The sequence below is a fragment of the Episyrphus balteatus genome, chromosome X (assembly GCF_945859705.1).
Source record: "Episyrphus balteatus chromosome X, idEpiBalt1.1, whole genome shotgun sequence".
In the NCBI taxonomy this organism is placed as follows: Eukaryota; Metazoa; Arthropoda; class Insecta; order Diptera; family Syrphidae; genus Episyrphus; species Episyrphus balteatus.
This window is the reverse complement of record NC_079138.1, coordinates 6,403,688-6,425,357: the sequence shown is the minus strand read 5'-3', so window position 1 is coordinate 6,425,357 and position 21,670 is coordinate 6,403,688. Positions and strand designations below refer to the sequence as shown.

Below are 21,670 nucleotides of genomic sequence, written 5' to 3'. Positions count from 1 at the left end.
TAATTTTTGACTTTCAGGATTATTTTTTTGAGAAATCAGCTTTAAAAATTATTATCTAAGCAACCAAAAAAAAAATATCAACGTTTTTTAAATTAATTTTCAAAGAATAACATTTCTTTTAAAAATAAAGACTTACCAAGTAGTATCTACATTGGAACAATTTTTTTCTTAGAATATACCCAAGCTTAAGCCCCTCAATTGTTCGTATCTTATTATGGTACACCCTGCATATGTATGGATACTTTCGTGTATAATGCTGCGATTCGATTCACTACTTCGTTTCACCTACGTGCAATGTTTAAATTTTAATTGTAGAAAACTATTTCGAATTTCTCATTCTTTCCTTTTTCTTATTTTTATCAAGACGAACAATGTTAACATTTAATATTGTTTTTGAGTCGATATCAATTCAATCTTTGTGTAGCTTGAGAGCTTGTTTTATATAATCATTGAAACACGATATCAAATTTAACAGGTTTAGACTCAAAATTAAGTTGTAAATTGTTATCACACAAGTCCGAGGTATTTCAAAACTGTTTTTTTAATGTATGAATCTAATACATTTTAAACTTAATTATTTGCCCTATTAGCTAACAACTCACTTGTGTGTGTTTTCAAAGTTCAGGAATGAAAGCTCTCAAAAACAAATATGTATTATGTCGAAAATGAACGTTTCAAATCACTTTAATTCTTTTTTTAACAAATATAATATACATACATGTATATGTACATTTATTAGACTGATTCAAATAAAAAAATTTTTTTTTTGTTTATAGTTATATCGAAAATATTTTTCGATATGACGAAAAAAAAAAATTCTGTAAAAGTTACAGACCTTAATATTAATATTAAGTACTGCCGCATCTCAAATTTCTATTTCCCATATGATTTACATAGGAAAGATTGTGTTTTTGAGTTTGGAATTTTATAACTTTTTAATGGTTCATCAAAAAGGCTAGATTTAATCATTTTCTTGTAAAAAATTTAACGCTATACAAAATTGCTTTTATAAAATTAAAAAAAAAAACCGACGCAAAAAATTAATAAAAATACTTTTTAGTTGAAAAAATGAATAATTTTTGAATTTATTGAAAAATTCTAATATGATAGTATTAGGAGTTTGACAGTCAAGTAAAAGGATCTGTGAAACCAAAAAAAAAAACGGAGAATACAAACAAATTGAAAAGTTTGCTAAATTTGTTTAAAAACCGAATAATTTCGTCAAAAAATTGGAAAAAAAAATGAGGAAAACTTGCATTTTATATTTCTAAGTTGAATTACTTCGAAACGAATAAAAAAAAATTATTAAGAACTTTTTTGTAGAACCTTCAATTTTATACAAAAAAGCCTTTTTTATGAACCATTAAAAAGTTATAAAATTCCAAACTCAAAAATACGATCTTTCCCACGTAAATCATATGGGAAATAGAAATTTGCGATGCGATGAAACTTTTACAGTATTTTTTTTTTTCGTCATTTCCAACAATATATTCGATATAACTATGAACAAAAAAAAAATATTTTTTTTTGGAATTAGTCTAATATTTATGTAGGTATATAAAGTTCGATATTTTGTTTTGGTTGATTTTACCCAAGTGAATCGTAGGTTTTGTGAGTATTTTTTTTAGTGAATTTCAGAATGTTTGGTGAAGTATTGTATATAATATAAACATACATACACAGTAGATCGCAACTTATTTAATGCAGTGCCTTTTGATTCATGTTTCTTAAAATTTATTTTTGGGTATATTAAAAAATTAATATGCAACAAAAATATACCCACTTTTATATTCTCTGGTAGGTTTGTTAATTTTGTGTCGTATTACCAGATTTTAAAAGAAACTAATATTTTCTTCAATTATTTAATTTAATTCTTTTTTCAATACTTTCTTTGAGACTGAGATAAAGCAAAAACTCATTTTCATTGTCATAGCAAGAGAAAAACAAGTCAAAAGGTGTGTGTATAGAAAAATTGACGAATTTCAGAAAAAGTTTGTGAAATTTTGTAAAATATTTTTAGAAACATTTTTAAAACGTCATTTTTTTTTTTGCCTGGAAAGGATTTGATTCATATGTGTTACAAAATGACTTGCACATGAGCCTCAACGGCAAACCCTTAACAATTTTAATCAATTTCTAATGAAAATAAAAGGGAGTGAGTAAATTATTAATTTTTTTTATAAAAGTTAAAAACTACTAAATTTAAAATTCAAAATTTGTGAATTGTAGTTTGCAGCTTAAAGTGCAAAGCGCTTAAATGAGATTGGCTTTGAAATGATAAAAATTAAATATTTGGGCTCAACGATCTTTCAGAAAATTATTGCAATTAAATAAAAAACAATTTATTATTTTCCCAACGTTTCTTTATTATTTGTTCTTACCCTTTTCATTTACAAACCCTTTTTTTTTGGCACTGGATCATGTATGCTGTGACCCACTGTATTTAAAACATAATTGTTGTTTTTCACAATTGTATTATTAACAAAAAAAAAAAAAACAGAAAACCCCTTTTAAAATTTACTTTAGGGAGAGAGAGTAAAAGGAGTGTTCGCGACCAAAACCGAATTTTATTTACATTCTTATGGTTAAGAGTGTGTGTTGTACGTATGTATATGTATGTCTTATGTATGTTTATGTGCTGAGTGAATGTGAATTTGTGTATGCTTGAATTTTGTTAAAAAAAAAACAATAAAACATAAATTTTTTGTAAAATAAAATAATACTAAAATATTAATTTGCACACACACAATAATCGTATTTATGTGAATTTTCATATACACAATGTATAGGGTATATCATATATATAATTATATATATAACTCGTATATGAGTTAAAAATGTTAAATTAAAAACAAAATATAATAATAAAGCAGCAATGTGTGTAATATAAAAAAATATATATATATTCTGAAGAACCGCATATAATAAATGTGTGTAAATATGAATACAATTTGTATGTGTATCTAAGAAATTATGTTCGGGATTGAATGAGTGCCACATTGTACATATATATTTATATATATATACAACAAAAAAAAAGTAATTAAGAAAAAAAATAAGAAATGAATTTACAAATAGTTCTGATAAATATTATTGTTTTGTTTTCTTTTTTAATTCACCGTAAATTAGTTTTATATAAACATAATAAATTAACATCAACGTGTATTAAAAAAAAAAAAAAAATCAAAAAGAAAAAGTGTGCGAAAACAAAAAGTGGGAAAATCTCTGTTATTTTAATTAAATTACTCACAAGGTTAAGATTTATTACGAATAAGAAATTTAACATCCAAAATACATATATTACAAAAAAAAAATAAATCAGCCGGGTATACATAAATCACTCAAAACAAATATGGATTACTTGGACATAAATTAAAAGAGAGAGAGAGCATGTTGCGCTCTTATTAATAATCACTTAATGTTATACATTTTATTTAGTGCGCACTGAAAAAAAAAAAAACTTTTAGCAAAAGAACACAAACACACACATGAAACAGAAAACAGAAAAAAAAAGAAATTATACACATCCTTAGGTAACTATGTGCAAAATAAAGAAAGCATATTAGAAATACATTAAATCAATCATAATAAATGTAAATATATATAATTATAAAGTAAATCAAGAAAAAAAAACACATTTTAATATTTAAAACTAGGATTTATAAGTATATTAAAAATAATAATGAAATCTGCTATATACTGATTAATATTTAGTTGATAATTATTTGTAAATCTAGATATCTACAGATAAACATTAAGAAAAAGATTAAATAAATAATCCTTAACTCTTAAGGTCTTTAGATATTTCTAAGTGTTGTTAAAGTTAGCAGGAAAGAAATGAAAAAAAAAAAGAAAAACTTAGTAAAAAATGAGTTAAAAAGTCATCATAAGAATTAAAAAAAAAAAAAAAAACACTATGAGAGATAATTTTTTTACCACTTGAATAAGTTTTTGATGTTAATGAATTTAAAGAAAAAAAAAAATAAAATTCCCTCAGTTAAAAAAAAGGAAAACAAAAAATTGTAGTACCACAAAAAAAAAAAAAATAAAACACTTAAATGCCAAACTAGCTTGTAAGAAAGATATAAAAATTCTTAATTTGATTATTATTATTATTTTTTTTTTAATTAATTATTATTTTTTAGATTTTATAATTTTTGCCTTATAAACGAATTCTTCCATATTTTAAAAAAATAAACAAAAATAGTTTTATTTTAAATTTTATTTTATTTGATTGTCTTTTATTTTTTTTATTTTTTTGTTTTTGTTACTTAGTATTTATATTTATGCGTATAAATTAATGAGAATCTGGAAAAGGAGCAGCAAATCATAAAAAAAAGGATGAACGAGGATATTCTTATAGGTACTTGATTGTTCATCATCGTTGTTTTCTCTGAACATTATTCAAGTGAAATGCGCGAGACAACAGCTATTTTTGAACTTAAATTTTGGTGGGGAAATTCAAACTAGTTCAGCAAAAAAAAATGCTATAGTTCCTTTCGGTTAAAACTTGCAATAGGTTTTTCAATTTCGAGTTAAAGAACTTTTCAAGCGAAACTCGCTCCAGAGATATGTATCATTTACTGTTTCCTTTTTTTTAATTACTATGAATCCTAAACATAACTAACGGTTTTTATGGAAAGTTGCCCTTGTAATTTGATAATTTTCACAACAAAAATTTAACCTAAGAAAACAACACAAAATCAAGAAACTACATCTTTCTAAGTTAAAGTTGATTTGATGTTAAACACGTGCACTTCAACGTTTTACAGCTCAGTGGTCGGTAAGGTAGAAAAAATAATATGAGAAGGGAAAGAAACTCTCAAAACGAACATCTCTAAATGATTCAGAATAGTTTGGAGGAGATAAATGCAAGGATTTTTGTCGCTGGGTGTAGTTCTTTGGAAAGTGGCGACCCCTACCACGTACCACAACTAAGATGTTTTGCTGCAACACCAAATCCAACATATAATATCCGTTCCTTTTCTAATCTTTGATTTTCTTTTCAAAGTTGATTTGACAAAAGTTTCCAATAAAAAAAAGGTACCTATCCCAAAGCTAACTTACAAAATAATTATTAAAAAAATATAATACATATTTTTTGTTCGTTATAATATATTTGTTTCTCCAGTTGTGGTTAATTTAATTTTCATTTTTCTTTTCCATTAATCCTTGTTTATAGAAATGAAAACTCATATAGGTAAAAGTTATAAAATAAAAAATAACAAACCCATCCGTTGTCGTAATGTTGCTATATACATACTCAATAACTTTGTTGTTTCTCCGACAAAAAATAATTTTGTATTGTCAATAGAAACCAAACAATAAATTGTTCATTACAAAAAAAAAAAAAACAAAAAAATCAAATTAAATAAAATAAAGAAACACATTCCGTTTTGCAATACAAAAACAAACAAAAAAAAAACATAAGTATTAAAACAAATTATATATTAAATTGATAATAATCAACAGGTTCGTACATACTGTGAGTATGCATTATATATGTATATAATACATGTATATACTTATGCATAAATATGTTCTCTTTATAAAGCAAGAAAACTAGCATAAATACATAAATTACACAAAAACCGTTAAAATAATAAGTAAAAAATTAATAATGTAATGCATATTTAATAACAAAAATAATACCTACAGAATTTATTACGACTAAACTCCAACAACAGCAACAACAACAATTTAAATAAAAACCCACATTAAGAGGAACAAGAGAGTAACCAGATGACAAATGATCAGTAATTTATAATTTGTTATACGAATATCATGAGTTTAAGTTTAATTTTGTTGTACAAAAAATGCAAAAATAAAAAAACATTTCAAAAAAATATTATAAAATTAACATCAGTGGTTAAATATTAATAATAAATATATATTTTATATATATGTGTGTATGTGCATTCAAATGTACATGTATACAAAGGTACTTATATATATATGCATATATATAAAATTCAATACATAAATATATACACAAAACAAAATTTCAACAAAAAAAAAATGAAAATAAAATACTATGAGTAAAAAATGTGTGTATTTATTTTATCAGAGGACTATACTCTGTCCAACAAAGATTGTCAGTACAGTTAGGATCGTAGGATTGGACGTTTGCATCTCACTGTGCGTTGTTATTTCGTCTGCAGCGATTCCATATTATGCAAAACAAATATTTCAATTGCAAATAATTTTGCAACCAGACCTCCTCGAATTTTTTGGTTTTCATTTCATTTATGAATAAAGTTTTTGAGAGACCTTTCATTTGATGTCCCACTCGATGGATTTGGGGGAAGTGTTTGAAAAATTATTTTTTTGGCCTTGATTTTTTCTCGAAAACCTAAAAAAAAAATAGATTTAAATTGTTTATACCTAAATGGATGCACTTGTTTATTACAAGCTCTTTTGTCCATAATATTTAGCCCTATCGTGAGTTTCACGTCTAATGTTTTCCGCCCGGAATATTTTTGTTCGCCCGGAATATTTTTGTTCGCCCGGAATTTTAAAAGCTATCATGAGTTTCGTCCGAAGGGAATTTACATTTTCCGCTAAACTAGTTTCTTGTTCGGCACCAAAATTTAAGTGACAGAAGAGCTGTCGATTACCTACCTCGAAAATTACCTGGAAAAAAAAGTTGAAAGTAAAGGGAGATGTCCGGACGTGAAAAACTTTTCGCCCGGAACTCACAATAGGGGAAAAGTGAAATTCAGTTTTGGCGGGTGGAATCTTGTTCACGTGAAACTCACTGATTATGTATTTTTAAGTCATAAATGAGATCTCAACTCACGGCTTTTGATATAAATAACAATGAAATGAAAAGGAGAGTTTCGAGATCTAGGGCCAAAGTTATCAGCTCTCCCATTTTGCAGATATGTATCTTATTCCGCATTTTAGAAAAAAAAAATCTTTGAAATAAAATAACTCTGTAAGGAGAACTGTTTTCATTTATTGATAGGGTCTAAAGAGACCTTTTTTTTAATGTATAACTCGATGGATTTGGAAAAAAATTTTGAAAATCATTTTTCATGATTTTTTCTCGAAAATCTTAATAAAAATAGATTTTTTGAAATTTTTGTAGTTTATGAAAATCATTTTTTTCAGCCAGCCTTGATTTTTTCTCGAAAATCTTAAAAAAATAGATTTGTGATTTTTGTACCGCGTTTTCATAACAAGCCAAAACCAGTTTCGAGACCAGCAACGAGAACTAAAAGAAATGTAAGAAAAAAAATAATCTTACATGGTACCAGGCGCTCATAATTCTTCAACATTTTTTAAAAATCTGAAACTTATTCTTTACAATCGAAGGGAGGAATAAGGCCATGTACTCATTTGGTTTCAGTATACCTGTTGTTTCTGACGAATTATTTTGAATTCAGACAATTTAGTTCAGTTATCTCTTATGCACATAATTAATGTGGGGCAGCAGAAGAAAATGTTATTTTGGTCACTCGTTACAAATTCTAATTTTACCAATCTCCAATCAACAAGTCAGAGCAAAAGTTTGAAAATGGATTTATTAAAACACAATGCGCCATAGATGGTTGTCGGCCATGGTAAGAGGAGACAAGGTAATATCATTAGTTTTTATTTTCGTTTTCTTCTTCGTATCTGTGCAAAATTTGCAAAATGGAGTCATAAGAATATTATATTTGATTTGTCAAAGTTAAAAGCAACAACAACTATGTATATTAGGGTGTGTCACTTTTGTATGGCCGAAAAAAAGTACCCTAATTTTGCAATGTAATAGTGGTCAAAAGTTTTATTAGGGTATAAGATTTAATAATATGTAAAAAAAAATTATAATATCGTTCGTCTTTGGCTCGCTCAAATCGGTTGAAGTTGTAAGGAAAAAAACGATTTTATATGAAAAAATGATTTTTTTTCTTCGCATAATATTTCGCAGCTTCTTTACTAAGTGTTCAATTCCAACTAATATAAGCTTAAAAGTTTTTTCTTATAAAGATATATATTTAATATATTTGTTTTTGTATTCAAACGGCGCAATTAAAAAAAACATATATTTAAAAAATCTCTAAAAATTCAAATTTCTTCGATTTCTTCCTATATTTTGAGCGAGCCAAAGATATTAATTAAAATGAAATTTGTAAACGCAGTATTTATTTTTGATAAGTAATGTAACTTTTAAAAGCTATTACATTTGAATATTCCATACTTTAGCATTTTGACACACCCTAATAATATTTCAATAGGGCAGCTGTCAAAAACTTAGGAAGTCATTTTTTTTTCTTTCATCTGACAGTTGTCGTTACTGACTATCTGCGCATGATATTACCTTGTCTCCTTATACCATGGTCGTCGACATCAACTGGTTTATGAATTTTATAACCAAACTCCAACATTTTCCCACATTAAGCCTGGTACGCTGCTCGCGCTAAATTTTAGCTCCCATACAAATTATCGAAAATTTTTAGCCGAGATAAAATGGATCCCATACAAGTTATCGATAACTTGTATGGGAATTTTATCTCAGCTAAAATTTAGCGCGAGCAGCGTACCAGGCTTTAACGTACATTATACATGTACATTGGAGTTACCGCAAGAAATCAATTTTCGAAATTTGGTCGAAGAAAATTAGCTCTATATTAAATTAAAGGTAGTGTTTTTACACATAATTCAGGTGCTAAATTTGTTTAGTCTTAAGCCTGGTACCTGCTCGCGCTAAATTTTAGCTCCCATACTTTTTCTTCGCAAAACAGTGAAAATACAGAGTTTTTTGATACTTTGAGCGAGTGTCAGCACCAATTAGACTTATCCAATGGATCTTTAATTTTGGCTATCTTATCAAAGGCTGAACATTTTATGGGGTTCCCCCGAAAAAAATTCGACAAAAAATTTTTCTTTGGGATCGCGTACACTCTAATGTACATATTGTTTGATTGTTTCCCAAAAGCTACATAAAAAAAAAAAAAAAACAGTACAAAAATGCAATTATTAAGCAGTATTAAAATATTGTTATATTTTTCTTATGAAAATAAAGGCAACCCGACAAATATTAAATATTTAATAAGTATAATACGTGTCTTTATAATACAACTAAATCTAATGCCGTTTTCCATTGGGTATTTTATATTTCGTTTTCGAATTTGCAGTTTTTTTCAAGTTCGATTTTTCAGTGGATTGTATCCCTTTGAATGTTTTCCTTTCCATCAATTTAACCATAAAAACTGATCATCAGAGTTTACGTGAGTTAAAAAATAGCGTCGAACAGTTTAAGTATTTGCAAAACTCACGGTCATTTAGCACCACTGTCATCTACTTACTATCATTTAAACGTATTTAACTCGCTAATCGCTTACTGGCGTCAGATATGAATTGTGTTATCACATTAAACTGACAACAGTTCTTTATGGAAACGAAATCATCTGTTGATGAAAATTAAAAAAAAAAACTACAAAAATTTTAATCTGTTTGCCTAATGGAAAACGGCATAATTTAGATACACTAATTGAATAATAAAAATAGAATCTGTAAATGTCTTGTTGCTATAAATTCTATAGAATGTATGTGGATATTATTATACTAAAAACAGCCGCTTGTTTGCTTCTTTGATTTTTTTTTTGTTGAAGGCAACCATCCTTTATCATTAATTAATTGGGTCCAGCACTAATTGATTATTTAGAATACTAGCTTCTGATTGGCTACCTGTTGATATTTACAATTTTTTTCCGCAACTGGCCAATCACTGTTCCAATATTATCATTTAACCTTTTCCATTTAAAACTTGGGCACTATATATTTGTCTGTCAATTAAGATTTGCTTCATGTCTGACAAAAACCCGGACAACATGCATTACCAGGTAATTCCTCATGAAAAGGATAAGGTCCCCTCATAAACACATCCAGCAACTGACAGTGTGAGCTTCAATTATAAGAAAAATTATTTTTACAACACAGTTCTGCAAACAAATTAAAGTCATATTCACCTCATAAATATTTCTAAATCATGGACGATCTCGCCATCACAATTCCATTGGCTTGTTCTTGATGGTATTTCATCGTTTATTGGATGCGATGAGCCATCCCAGGCAAATTCTTCATTCGGTTGTGCCCGGAAATAAAACTGTTTTGTCCGATAAACTTCAACAAATGGCAAGTCACGCTAACAATATGAAATAAATAGAAATAGATTTAAGGTGAGATAAAAAAAAATGTAAATACTTATTTTCTTCTAAATGGCAAATGTATTTTTCTTATGTACATTAAGGTAATAACAGGTAGTTAAAATTTATTTAAAAAAAAAATATAAATAGAGATATTTGCCTATTAGAAGAGTCATTAATTCAGCTGTGTCTACTTACAATATCTCCAGTTTTATTAACCATTTTTATAAGCAAACGAATATTATTTATTAAAGAAGTTTTATGAACTAAAATTAAATCAATTGACCCATCACCTAGATGTGAGAACTTGGCCATGCCATTAGGACTGCGAGAACATGCACATGTAATATTGGCTCCACTAATCATAAAGAAACCGCCTTTAATGGCTTTCCAAACCATTTGATTGCTTGGAGATGCCACCAATGTTGATGTTGTAGTTGGTGTAACTGCTTCTTCTTCAGAACTATATGGATTTTTGGAAAATCCATTACTTTTATCGGTTACAATTAATTTTGAATTTGATTTAGCAGGTAAATTATCACAGGTATTGTTTTTAGTGTTTGTCGTTGTCCCTTGAAGAGTATCATTTTCTTTTTCCGAACTTATAGATTTATTAAAATTATTGCACTTTGAAGAAGTTGGACATTTTTCCTCTAGATCGGGATTTGAGTCATGAACTTTGTACACTTCATTGGCTAGAAAACTTGAACTTGAGCACCGTTGACAGTTGACAAAACATTTCTTATCATTTAATTCTTGATTACTTCCAGCGACCGATTGATCCAAGGCCTGATCCGATTTAGTGTGTTCGACATCTGAATTTGATAAGAGAATTCGTATTTCAGCTGGATAGCTTGTATTCATCAGTATGCTTTTGAATCCTTCATACAAAATAAGAGAGATATTACTTATGTTAATAGAAAATAATATTTAGAAAATAATCTACCTGCATACTCGTAACGTTTTGTGCCCATCCATCTATATTTCTCACTCTGGAGCGCTATATCACCCAAGTATCCATATGACATTACGCTTGCACAAAATCGAATTAAGCCATTTGGATTTTGCACGCTGCAAATGTCAAGACCTCGCTTTTGTCCCAACACCATATGTATTGCAGCTGTTGCCACATCACACGTTCCATGTAAACTAAAAGCCACAGTATCTGTACTGCCAGCTGGTATCACAGCAACTGGTATTTTTGGCTTAGGTATGTACTTGGGTTTATGGGGATCAAGATCTAAATCTTTCATTGTTCGAAATAAAAGTCCATTGACAACTTCAGCAAAGGTTCCATCACCACCAACACAGCAAATAGCATCATATTGATCTAAATTTGTAGTCATCACAATATCATGAATCTGATTGGCTCTCTGCGATATAATGCAACTGGCATCGACTTTAGCCAATTGAAATATTGGTTTGCAATATTTTTCATAGGTCTCAAGACCACGTTTTTGGCCACCGAAAGGGTTTATAAAAACCAACACATTACGCAAACGATTTTGTTCACTTAGTATTTTCTGCAATACAGCATACCAATTATTGATAATTGTTGAGTCAGTGCTTTGGAAAACAACGGTTTGCTTCTGCCACCGATTGCAGTCTTGGGGTGATTTTATGACACGTTTGGCATAGTGTATAGTAAGATATTCCTTGGGGGACTTTGTATTGCTATTGCTGTCCGATGTTATACCCGATGCTGATGGTGATGAAGAAGATTCTTGGGTAGTTGAGGATGATGAATAATGCTCGGACGATTGATTACATTCTTCTGAAGTTGCAGCAGGCTGATTGCTGGACTGTTCAAATGCAAGTACATCACTTACAGGAATGATTGTTTTATCTAAACAAAAAAAAACATATTCTAATTAGAATGGATATGAATATTTCCAAGTTAATCTTTACCATTTTGTTTGGAATTATTTGTTTCTTCCTTTTCGTAAATAATTGTTCCGTAGTTAAGAAGCGCCCGATAACGTTTCTTTTTTATAAGAAATGTATTTAATAGAATGTCGGTTTGTGGACTATACATATTTGTTTATTTGATGCTATAAATAAAGGAAGAATTAAATAAAATTACAAAAAGAAATTATTTTTTAGTGAAATAAATTCTGATCATCTACTTTGACTTATATGTACATGAAAATAAAAAACTAGCGCAAAATTTTGAACAATTTAAATATTTTTAAAAAATTTAAAAAAATTTCAAACTAATTTTTCTCAAAATTTTATGTAATTAAGGCCTGAAGGCTCTTACAGTTAGAATCCTTGGGCGGCGGGCTCCCCAGACAGTAAAAAAAATTCTCAGGTATGTAAGTTGTCAGGTGTTATCAATGGAAAAAGTTGATCTATTCAGGGTTTATCCAATACTATGTCACTTTGTTGTATCCTCATTTAAGTCCGAATGTTTAAAAATTAAATGTTTCATAAATTAATTTATCAACAAGTCCAGCCATTTGAAAACAAAAAATAAAGAGGTTTCATAGAAAAAGTAGTTTTGGTTTTTTGCTAATTTCTCGAAATTGACAACATATTTTTGGATTCAGTTGTCTGTTTTTGTTTAAAAACAAATAAGAGCATCGAGTTTTAAAAACTAAATTAGTTAATTTTTGAAAAAAAATTAGTTTGAAATCTTTTTTCCATTTTTTTTGCAAAATATTGATTTTGAAATTTAATGGATTAACATATACAGGGTGTCCCAAAAGTAATGGATCAAACGAAGTATGCTGATAGGGGATCTTAAGGGCTCTCAGAATTTGGTAACTTGTTCATCCCAAATCCTTACGGTTTTCGATTTAATGCAATTCTTGTGAAATTTCGAAAAATCCCTACTTTGCAACAGTATTTTGCTTCCTCCGCCCATTATTGATTTTTTGTTTTTTACAATTCTTTTTCTAAAACATTGCCAAATAATTAGGAACAATTAATTAATCAAAACATTTTTTATTTCATACGCCATTTCTCTGCAAATTAGCTAACAGTTTCAAGTTTTATAAAAAGTCAATTTCTAACTTTTATTTGAGAGCAACACCGCAAACAAAATTTGTAGGGTGTGAGAATGGTTTATTATTTTAAAAAGTTGCCCTGTTATTGTAGTTTTCAAAAAAGTGTAAAAATTCCCAAAGTTGCAGTTAGATCGCAAAATATTAAAATTTTAATTCAACAAAACAGGGTTTCTCAGAACAAAAAAAAAAACAAAAATAAACACATTTTCTCAAACTGTTATTTGTTAATTTTTCTTTGAACAAAAGCCTCTATTTTTGTTTGTATTTTTGCTCTGAAAAACCCTGTTTTGTTGAATTCAAATTGTAAAGTTTTGCGATCTAACTGCAACTTTGAGAACTTTTATACTTTTTTGAAAACTGCAATAACAGGGCATCTTTTTAAAATAATAAACCATTCTCACACCTTACAAATTTTTTTAACGGTGTTGCTCTCAAAAAAAAAGTTAGAAACTGATTTTTTATAAAACTTGAAACTGTTAGTTAATATGCAGCGAAATGGCGTATGGAATGAAAAATATTTTGATTAATTAATTGTTCCTAATTATTTGGCAATGTTTTAGAAAAAGAATTGTAAAAAACAAAAATCAATAATGGGCGGAGAAAGCAAAATACTGTTGCAAAGTAGGGATTTTTCGAAATTTCACAAGAATTGCATTAAATCGAAAACCGTAAGGATTTGGGATGAACAAGTTACCAAATTCTGAGAGCCTTTAAGATCCCCTATCAGCATACTTCCTTTGATCCATTACTTTTGGGACACCCTGTATATTTTGTAAAAGACGAGGTTTTTGGCTTTACAAAAGGTATAGCACGTTATTGTAGGTAAAACCGTTGATTTTTAATAATTTTTTTCCAAATTAAGTCAATTTTTTTTTAAATTACAAATCCCCGCTAAACGAGGGGGAATAGACTCCCCCCTCCCATACGATTTTTTCTTGTCTCGACTCAACCTACACACTCTAGCTTTTTGGCACATTACTCATGAATCATATATATATATATATATATAAAGCTTCATTTTGATACGATAATGTGAAGTAAGGTAAAATTGATTTGGTTAGTTTTGACCCCCAATGCCCCTTCCCACGGTTCGGACCACAAAAATATCGGAGCTACATAATATGTACCTTAGGGTGGGTCAAAAAAATAGAAATTCTTTTTTTTTGATTTGGTACTCCGAAAAATCGATTGCTAGACACCTCTAGAATATACACACCAAATATGAGCTCTTAATATTAATGGGAAGGTCCTCCGCTTCGCAATTTTCCAATTTTACATCAAGCTTCTACTAAAAAAAATCATTTCTTTTAAATCGATTTTTTAGCAAATTTCTTTACATAGGTATTCTTGTAGGAAATTGAACGCTTTACAAAAAAGGCCTTGTACACTTTTTTTGTTAATCTAACCGTTTAATAGATATTTGAGGCCCAAAAATCGAGAAAATCTTTAAAAATTCGTTTTTTGTTCTTAATTTTGTAACAATTTGAAAAATTATAATAATCAAACGCGCAAGGATAATAATTCTTGTAGGAAAAAGATTGTTCCACAAAAAAGGTCTTATTAACTTTTTTCATTAATCTAACCATTCTAAAGATATTCGAGGTCAAAGTTAAAAAAAAATTATAAAAACATTTTTTACTTTTCAAAATTTTCTAATTCACTGGAAACTCATTATTTTCAAATTAGCAAGATATATTCTTGTAGAGGCTTAAACGTTCTATAAAATTTTTTTTGGAATCAAATTGATTGCTTTTACTGTTTAGAAGATAATCGTATCCAAATCGCAATGCATACGAGTCAAAAGAAAATTACTGAAATCAGTGGGCATTGGTTTGGATACGAATATCTTCTAAACGGTTAAAGCAATCAATTTGATTGCAAGGAATTTTTTATAGAACGTTTAAGCCCCTACAAGAATATATCTTGCTAATTTGAAAATAATGAAGTTTCAGTGAATTGGAAATTTTTTAAAAATATAAAATGTTTTTATCATTTTTTTTAACTTTGACCTCGAATATCTTTAGAATGGTTGGATTAATGAAAAAACTTAACAACAACTTTTTTGTGGAGCAATCATTTTCCAATAAGAATATGTCTTGAGCGTTTGATTATTATAATTTTTCAAGTTGTTACAAAATTAAGAACAAAAAACGAATTTTTAAAGATTTTCTCGACTTTTGGACCTCAAATATCTATTCAACGGTTAGATAAACGAAAAAAGTGTACAAGGCTTTTTTTGTAGAGCGTTCAATTTCCTACAAAAATATGAAAAGAAATTTGCTAAAAGTCAATTAAAAAAAAATTATTTTTTTTAGTAGAAGCTTGATGTAAAAATGGAAAATTGCAAAGTGGAGGACCTTCCCATTAATATAAAGAGCTCATATTTGGTGTGTATATTCTAGAGGGGTCTAGCAATCGATTTTTCGGAGTGCCAAATCAAAAAAAAGAATTTAGATTTTTTTGAACCACCCTAATGTACCTACCAAGTTTAATTTCGATACGATAATTGGAAGCAGGCTAAAATTTATTTGGGGTGCTTTGACCCCCAATGCCCCTCCCCAGGGTCCGGACCACCAAAATATTGTGTTGTCATCCGAACTACATATATGTACCAAGTTTTATTTCGATACGATAATAATTGGGAGTGGGTCAAAATTAAGTTCATAGATTTTATTACATTATATTTAGTCAGTTAGTTAGTTACAAGTGAAGCGTATTAAAAAAGGTTTAAATCAAAACTAATATTATGATGATGGAGAAGTTAACAAAAGTGGGTTTAGCTTAGTCATGACGTCCGTCTGTACATGAAGATGCAGCCTAAACGGATCGACTGACTTTTTTGAAATTTGGTAGATCATTTTTTTATAATTTACAAAGTTATTTTTTTTTTTAATAACTAACCCAGATTTTGTACTTCAAATACAAATATTTCGATTTATTGCATTGTTCTCGAAAACGACTCTGACAATATTGCTATTAAATTTGGTGTAAGTAAAAGTCTGAGCTATTTTAACAAAACAGCATTTGTAGATTTTCTCAAAAAAAAATCGGATAGTGGAGATATGGCGTTGCCACTACTTGCGAAAACGGAGATTTTAGTAATTTACGTATTTCGTTGAAGGTTTGACCAATTTTATTTAAACCTTACAGATAGATATTTCGTATCATTCTAAATCATTTTGTGTATTAAAATTTTCAAAAAAAGAAAAAAAAAAATTGAACATAAAAAAAATATTTTTATAACATAATTCTTTTTTTCTGATATCTTACCTAATCGAAAAATTTCCAAGGATTAGCTAATGTATATGTACTTTGAACTATAAGAGTAAGTTTGAACTATACGAGCAAGTGCATTTAATTTTCTTCCACCACGAAAATTAAATATGAATTTCTGATTGTCACAAAAGTTTATTAACATTTTCAATTGTTTCTAGCATTCAAGCTTCACTTAAGCGGGTCTCATAGCTTCAACGGACCAAGTCACAATAAAAAAAATCGAAATCTAGTGGCAAAATCTACGCAAGGCTCTATTTAAGTCTGTCATTATTTTGGTCAAAAAATATGTATTTCAGTTCAAATTGTCATTTATCCGACAAAAAATCTACGCTTTTGAATAACCAATCACATCAAATAGATGAACAACTCTCACAGCGTTGTGTGTCAGTATTTCAATATTCAATGGCCCTGCCCCCCTTCCCCCAAATACACACTTTGTTTGTTTGTTGGTTTATTGTCTCAAACAAAGTAACTACTAAATATAATTTGGACTTGTGAACTTGACCTTTTACAATAACAATGTTAAATGGCACGTCGGGGTCGGCGTCGTTCGGCATGTTGTTTTACCAAATTAACTTTAAATAACAATTATTATATCTAATCATCAGTTGAAAGTTCGAATCACGTTTTGTTATATTATTCCGGTTGCGGTGCACATTAAATTAAAAAAGTAATTATTTGTATTTACATAAATACGAGAGTAAACAAAGAAAAAAACCAGTTTGCTTTCCTGTTACGGCCACAGTGGTTCATTTGTTCAAGTTTTTTGCCAAATTCATTTTTTAACAACATGCAGAACTTTTCAGGTACCTACTTGCAAATAAGTTTATTTGTTTTTCTTTCTGAAACCTTAAGCTACTTGTAATAAAATGCACGACTGGGTAAACACGTAAAACCAAAATTTCAAGAAAATTCAATGTCAGGTTTTCGAAAATTTAATTTTTCAAAAAAAAAATTTTTAAATCCAAAAATCATTTTTTTTTAAATTTTGTTTTTGATTTATATTAAGGCAATATAAATGTTTTTACATAAAAAATCGTTAAAATTGAACACGTAATTTGGAAGATATTTTGAAATTACAAAAAAGGTTCTATGGGATGTACCGTTAATAACGATTTTTGAAAAAAAAAATTTCATTAATTTTGAATTAAAAAAACGATTCTATGGGATGTACCGTTAATAACGATTTTTGAAAAAAAAATTTCATTAGAAGATAGACCTTATTTAAAAATTTATACTTGATTTTTTGTAACAAAAAATCGTAGGATAAAATTAAACTTTTCCAAAATTGGTATATGACAGGAACCGTTATTTTTGGTCTAAAAAAATTAATTCCAAAAACGACTCTGTACAAGATCAAAAAACTACTACATACCAAGTTTGATCGGCCCATCCGTTTAGGCTGTAGCTCCTTACATAGACCGATAGGCATCCTGACAGATTGACAGACAGACGGACTTTCTCGATCCACTTTTTCGCATTCTCTATCATCGTAATATCATGGAAAATTGTTATCTCAACTTTTTTTTTACGAATGCATAACTTGATATTATATATATCGCAAGTAAAAAAAGGAATACGAGAGAATACAATATTTTTAATAAAATTTATAAGTTATGATTTTGAACAGAAAATGTCAATTTAGTCCACTGTAAGGCGGTTATAGCGGCAAATTTTTGTTTATTTTTTTTTTGTTGAGGGGTTGACCTCGAATGTGAATCGTTTTGGTTACTTTTTTTTTAAGATACACATGACATTGGAAAAAAATGAATGTTTTTTACCCAGTCAAGGTAAACCATTTATTGTAGATGAGCTTTACCTACTACATTAATCCAATTCCGTGGGAATACATTAAAGACTTCTTATTGAAGATTTGTATGAATTTTAATTTGTAGGTATATAGAAGAGAAGAATTTCCAAATGGTGGCGTTGCCAGAAGTTCTCAAAATTTAAAATTAAATTTGTACATACCTAATATAAAATTTCAAATCTTCGTCTTCTAAAATTAGTTTGAGTTTTATTAAAACTCTAAATGCATGTAATTAGTTTCATTTTTTTAAATCAAGATTAACGGTTCAGAAATTGTTATCAGTATACAATAATGCAATTTTATTTCCGTTTGATCACATGGTCTCACTTAAAGAGAACTGATTGTGAAGTGATTTTTTATCAATTTATTGAATGTGATATGAATAGATAACACATGAGTTCTTTTTTTTTTCAATTTAAGTGATTAGGTAAAAAAAAAAGAAAATATTGATAAAAGGTCAATACAGAAAAATATTGCAAGGCTAAGAAAAAAATCTAGCAATATCAAACTTGCCAGCAATAGGTAAAGAGTTAAATAACTTAGTTAATCTAACTGATATGATTTTAAATTTGCAGTTTTCTTAACTTAAAATTACACACACAAACACACACACTTACTATTGTTCTGAATTTCGTGCAAATCCGCAATCAATTTTGTTGGATTTTGTGTTTATTGCTAAAATTCTGTTTTGATTTGTCATTTTGTTTCTAATACATTTGCGTTTGTAGACCATATCAATCTTGAGTATAGATACTCCTTAGTAGAGTGAAGGAAACGATTTTAATGTGTTTGTGGTCCGAAAAAATGCCACTTGGTTGCTTTTATTAATATCAATTCATTATTTTTTTTTTATATCTCAACCTATTTTTAATTTAGCAAAAAAAAAAAAAAAAACATCTTAAAAACAACATAACATGAATGTATATTTTTTTGTTTTTCAAGTTAATCTCTCTTTAAAAAATAACAAAAAGCAAACAATCTAAACCGCTAATACATCGAAGTGCAAATGGCTCAAAGTCAGTATTAAAGAATAGTAGGTACGCAGATTGAACTAAATTTTAGCTGGCATTTTTGTCTCCGTTTTTTCTGGTACATATTTTTCGTCCGTGTGACTTTCTAGCTGAATCTGCGCATAGCTCGGCTGAAATTTTTAAATAAATTTTAGCTCGGCTAAATTTTTGGCATAAGCCGAGAAATAAATTATTCAATTTGTTTAAAAAAATATACTACGCATACAAAAAATTATTTTAGAAATTTCGATGAAATCAAATTAATTAATTGGGAAAACGTTAAGAATTAGAAAAAGGAAACCGATTTCTACAATTTGTATATGGCAAGTCTGTATCTGTAGGTACTATTGCTTTGTGCTAAGAAAAATCAAAATATTTCTCATATCAATAGCCCTGTTCCATTGGAGGTGGTAGTTTACTCATGAGTAGAAATCTATTACTACTATCTACTATCATCTACTCATGAGTTAACTACCACCTCTAATGCAACGGGGCTAATATTTAAGGCACTCTCAAACCAACAATGACCAAGACGACAATTTTTTAATGACAAAAAATTACACCTGAACTTCCTCGTTCCGGTTTGGAATTGTTTTTTTTTTATATACAAAAAACGCCGTCAACAGCGTTTTTTCCATTGGTTTAATAGAAACTAGAGAGAGCCTTTGATTGAATTGAGCCTTAACGCGTGCCACTTCTCTGCTTCAATATGAGGAATATAAACTTTTGGTACTGGTTTTTAGATTTATTGCTCGGTTGTCACATAAATGAAGATGGCTTGACGCTTTTCAAAAAATTTGACAGATGGTCTGTATTATCATTTTGAGTTTGTGTTTTAAAAAGATGAATATTCGTCGGATTTCCTACAATTTAGGCTATTTGACCATCATACATTACGTTCAATATTATAGTTGAATATATGTTCGAATTTCCAAAATTTTAAGAAATTCATCGAGTATTAAAAAAAAATATTTAATTTTGTATTTCATTTTTTTTTTCCAATGCAGAAAATTTTTATTTGCATTTATTTTTTTCCTATTGCAAATATTTTTCAGTTGCAATAATTTTTTTTCAGTTGCAAAAATATTTTTTTTTTAATGCAAGAATTTTTTACTTGAATAAATATTTTTTAAATTTGTTTATTTTATTTTTTTAATGGAAAAGAAATGCATTGAAAAAAAAATTATTTTTTACAACCCTGGTCTACCGGTATGAATTTTTTGTTTTGACACAAGTCAATACATAGCAAGTCCTTTTTCCATAAACCTACCGACCTTCAGGTTAATCTATCTACCTACCGCTTCATTACGATTAAACTGCTTGTATTTTTATCTTATAAAAACACAATTGCACCTTCAAGATTTCTAGAAACTTTAACTCACAATAATTGTTGAGCCTTAAAAAAAAGCGGAAGGGGGGAGAAAATTGATAGATAGATAGATGTAGAACATAAACTACATTAACGAAAACCTAGAGAAAAACAAACTGTCACCCAAGGATACTTCTGTTTCAAAATATTAAATTTACTTAAATTTCGTTCACAAAACATGCTTAAACTTTGTCAATACAAAAAAAAAAAAAAACACAAGTGAGCAAATGTTGAACTCCTGCACAATGATTTGTATCGAATTTCTGATAAATAAATTACTTGGCTAACGTTATGATGACACACATGTATGCATGGAAAAAACTTTAATAGAAACTCACCTTATATTTATTATTTTGCTTTTCAGGGCAAATTTTAATTCCATAATAAATAATATGTTTTAAAAAGTATAAAACAAAAAAAAAATCTTTATCCAGAACTTCGATAACTTTTGTTATGTTTTTTTTTTTACTAAAAGAAATTATAATTAAGTGTCCGTACCAAAGTCTTTATTGGAATTTTTATTTTTTAAAACAATTGAAAAGTGCGAAAACAAAGTAAACGAAAACAACAACAAGAAAACACAGAGAGGCTAGTTAACTCTAATAAGAAGGAAAGTAATCACAAAATTTTAATTTTCAATTTGCCCACCCTCCCCCGGCAAATATCATTCATTTACTAAACTAAACCAAAGTAACTCTACCTGTCTTTCCAAACATATATGTTGTATATGCTTAAGATATATACCTACTTATGTATACTTAAAGATACTCCATAAAACAGAATTGCCAGGTTTGTGTGGACCATAGCTTTTAAATTATATATTTATATAGTGAAGCTTTTAGTTCGGTGTTGCCATAATGTAAAAGGCAAAACAAAAGTTTGTTAATTATAAATATAAAATAAATTTTAATATAAATAGATAAGTATTTGATATTCAAAACAAAACAACAAAAATCAATTAATGTTTTGTTCGCTTTGTCAATTTTTTTTTTGTTAATATCGGATGATAGAAATCACTATACATGTATAAATAAAAGCATTTTAATTGAAATATTTAACGTAAG

General features: G+C 28.3%; 1 protein-coding gene across 1 annotated transcript; it reads right to left on the bottom strand.

Moving 5' to 3' along the window:
- Positions 1-8,967: 8,967 nt before the first annotated feature.
- On the bottom strand, positions 8,968-21,291 carry LOC129920487 (ceramide kinase). The gene is made up of 6 exons (XM_056001723.1): positions 20,945-21,291; positions 12,042-12,184; positions 11,080-11,979; positions 10,332-11,014; positions 9,957-10,132; positions 8,968-9,892 (listed from the first exon to the last, which is right to left on the bottom strand). The coding sequence occupies exons 2-6, from the start codon at positions 12,166-12,168 to the stop codon at positions 9,793-9,795; spliced, it is 1,986 nt and encodes a 661-aa protein (XP_055857698.1). The 5' UTR covers positions 12,169-12,184; positions 20,945-21,291; the 3' UTR covers positions 8,968-9,792.
- Between the last annotated feature and the right edge of the window lie 379 nt (positions 21,292-21,670).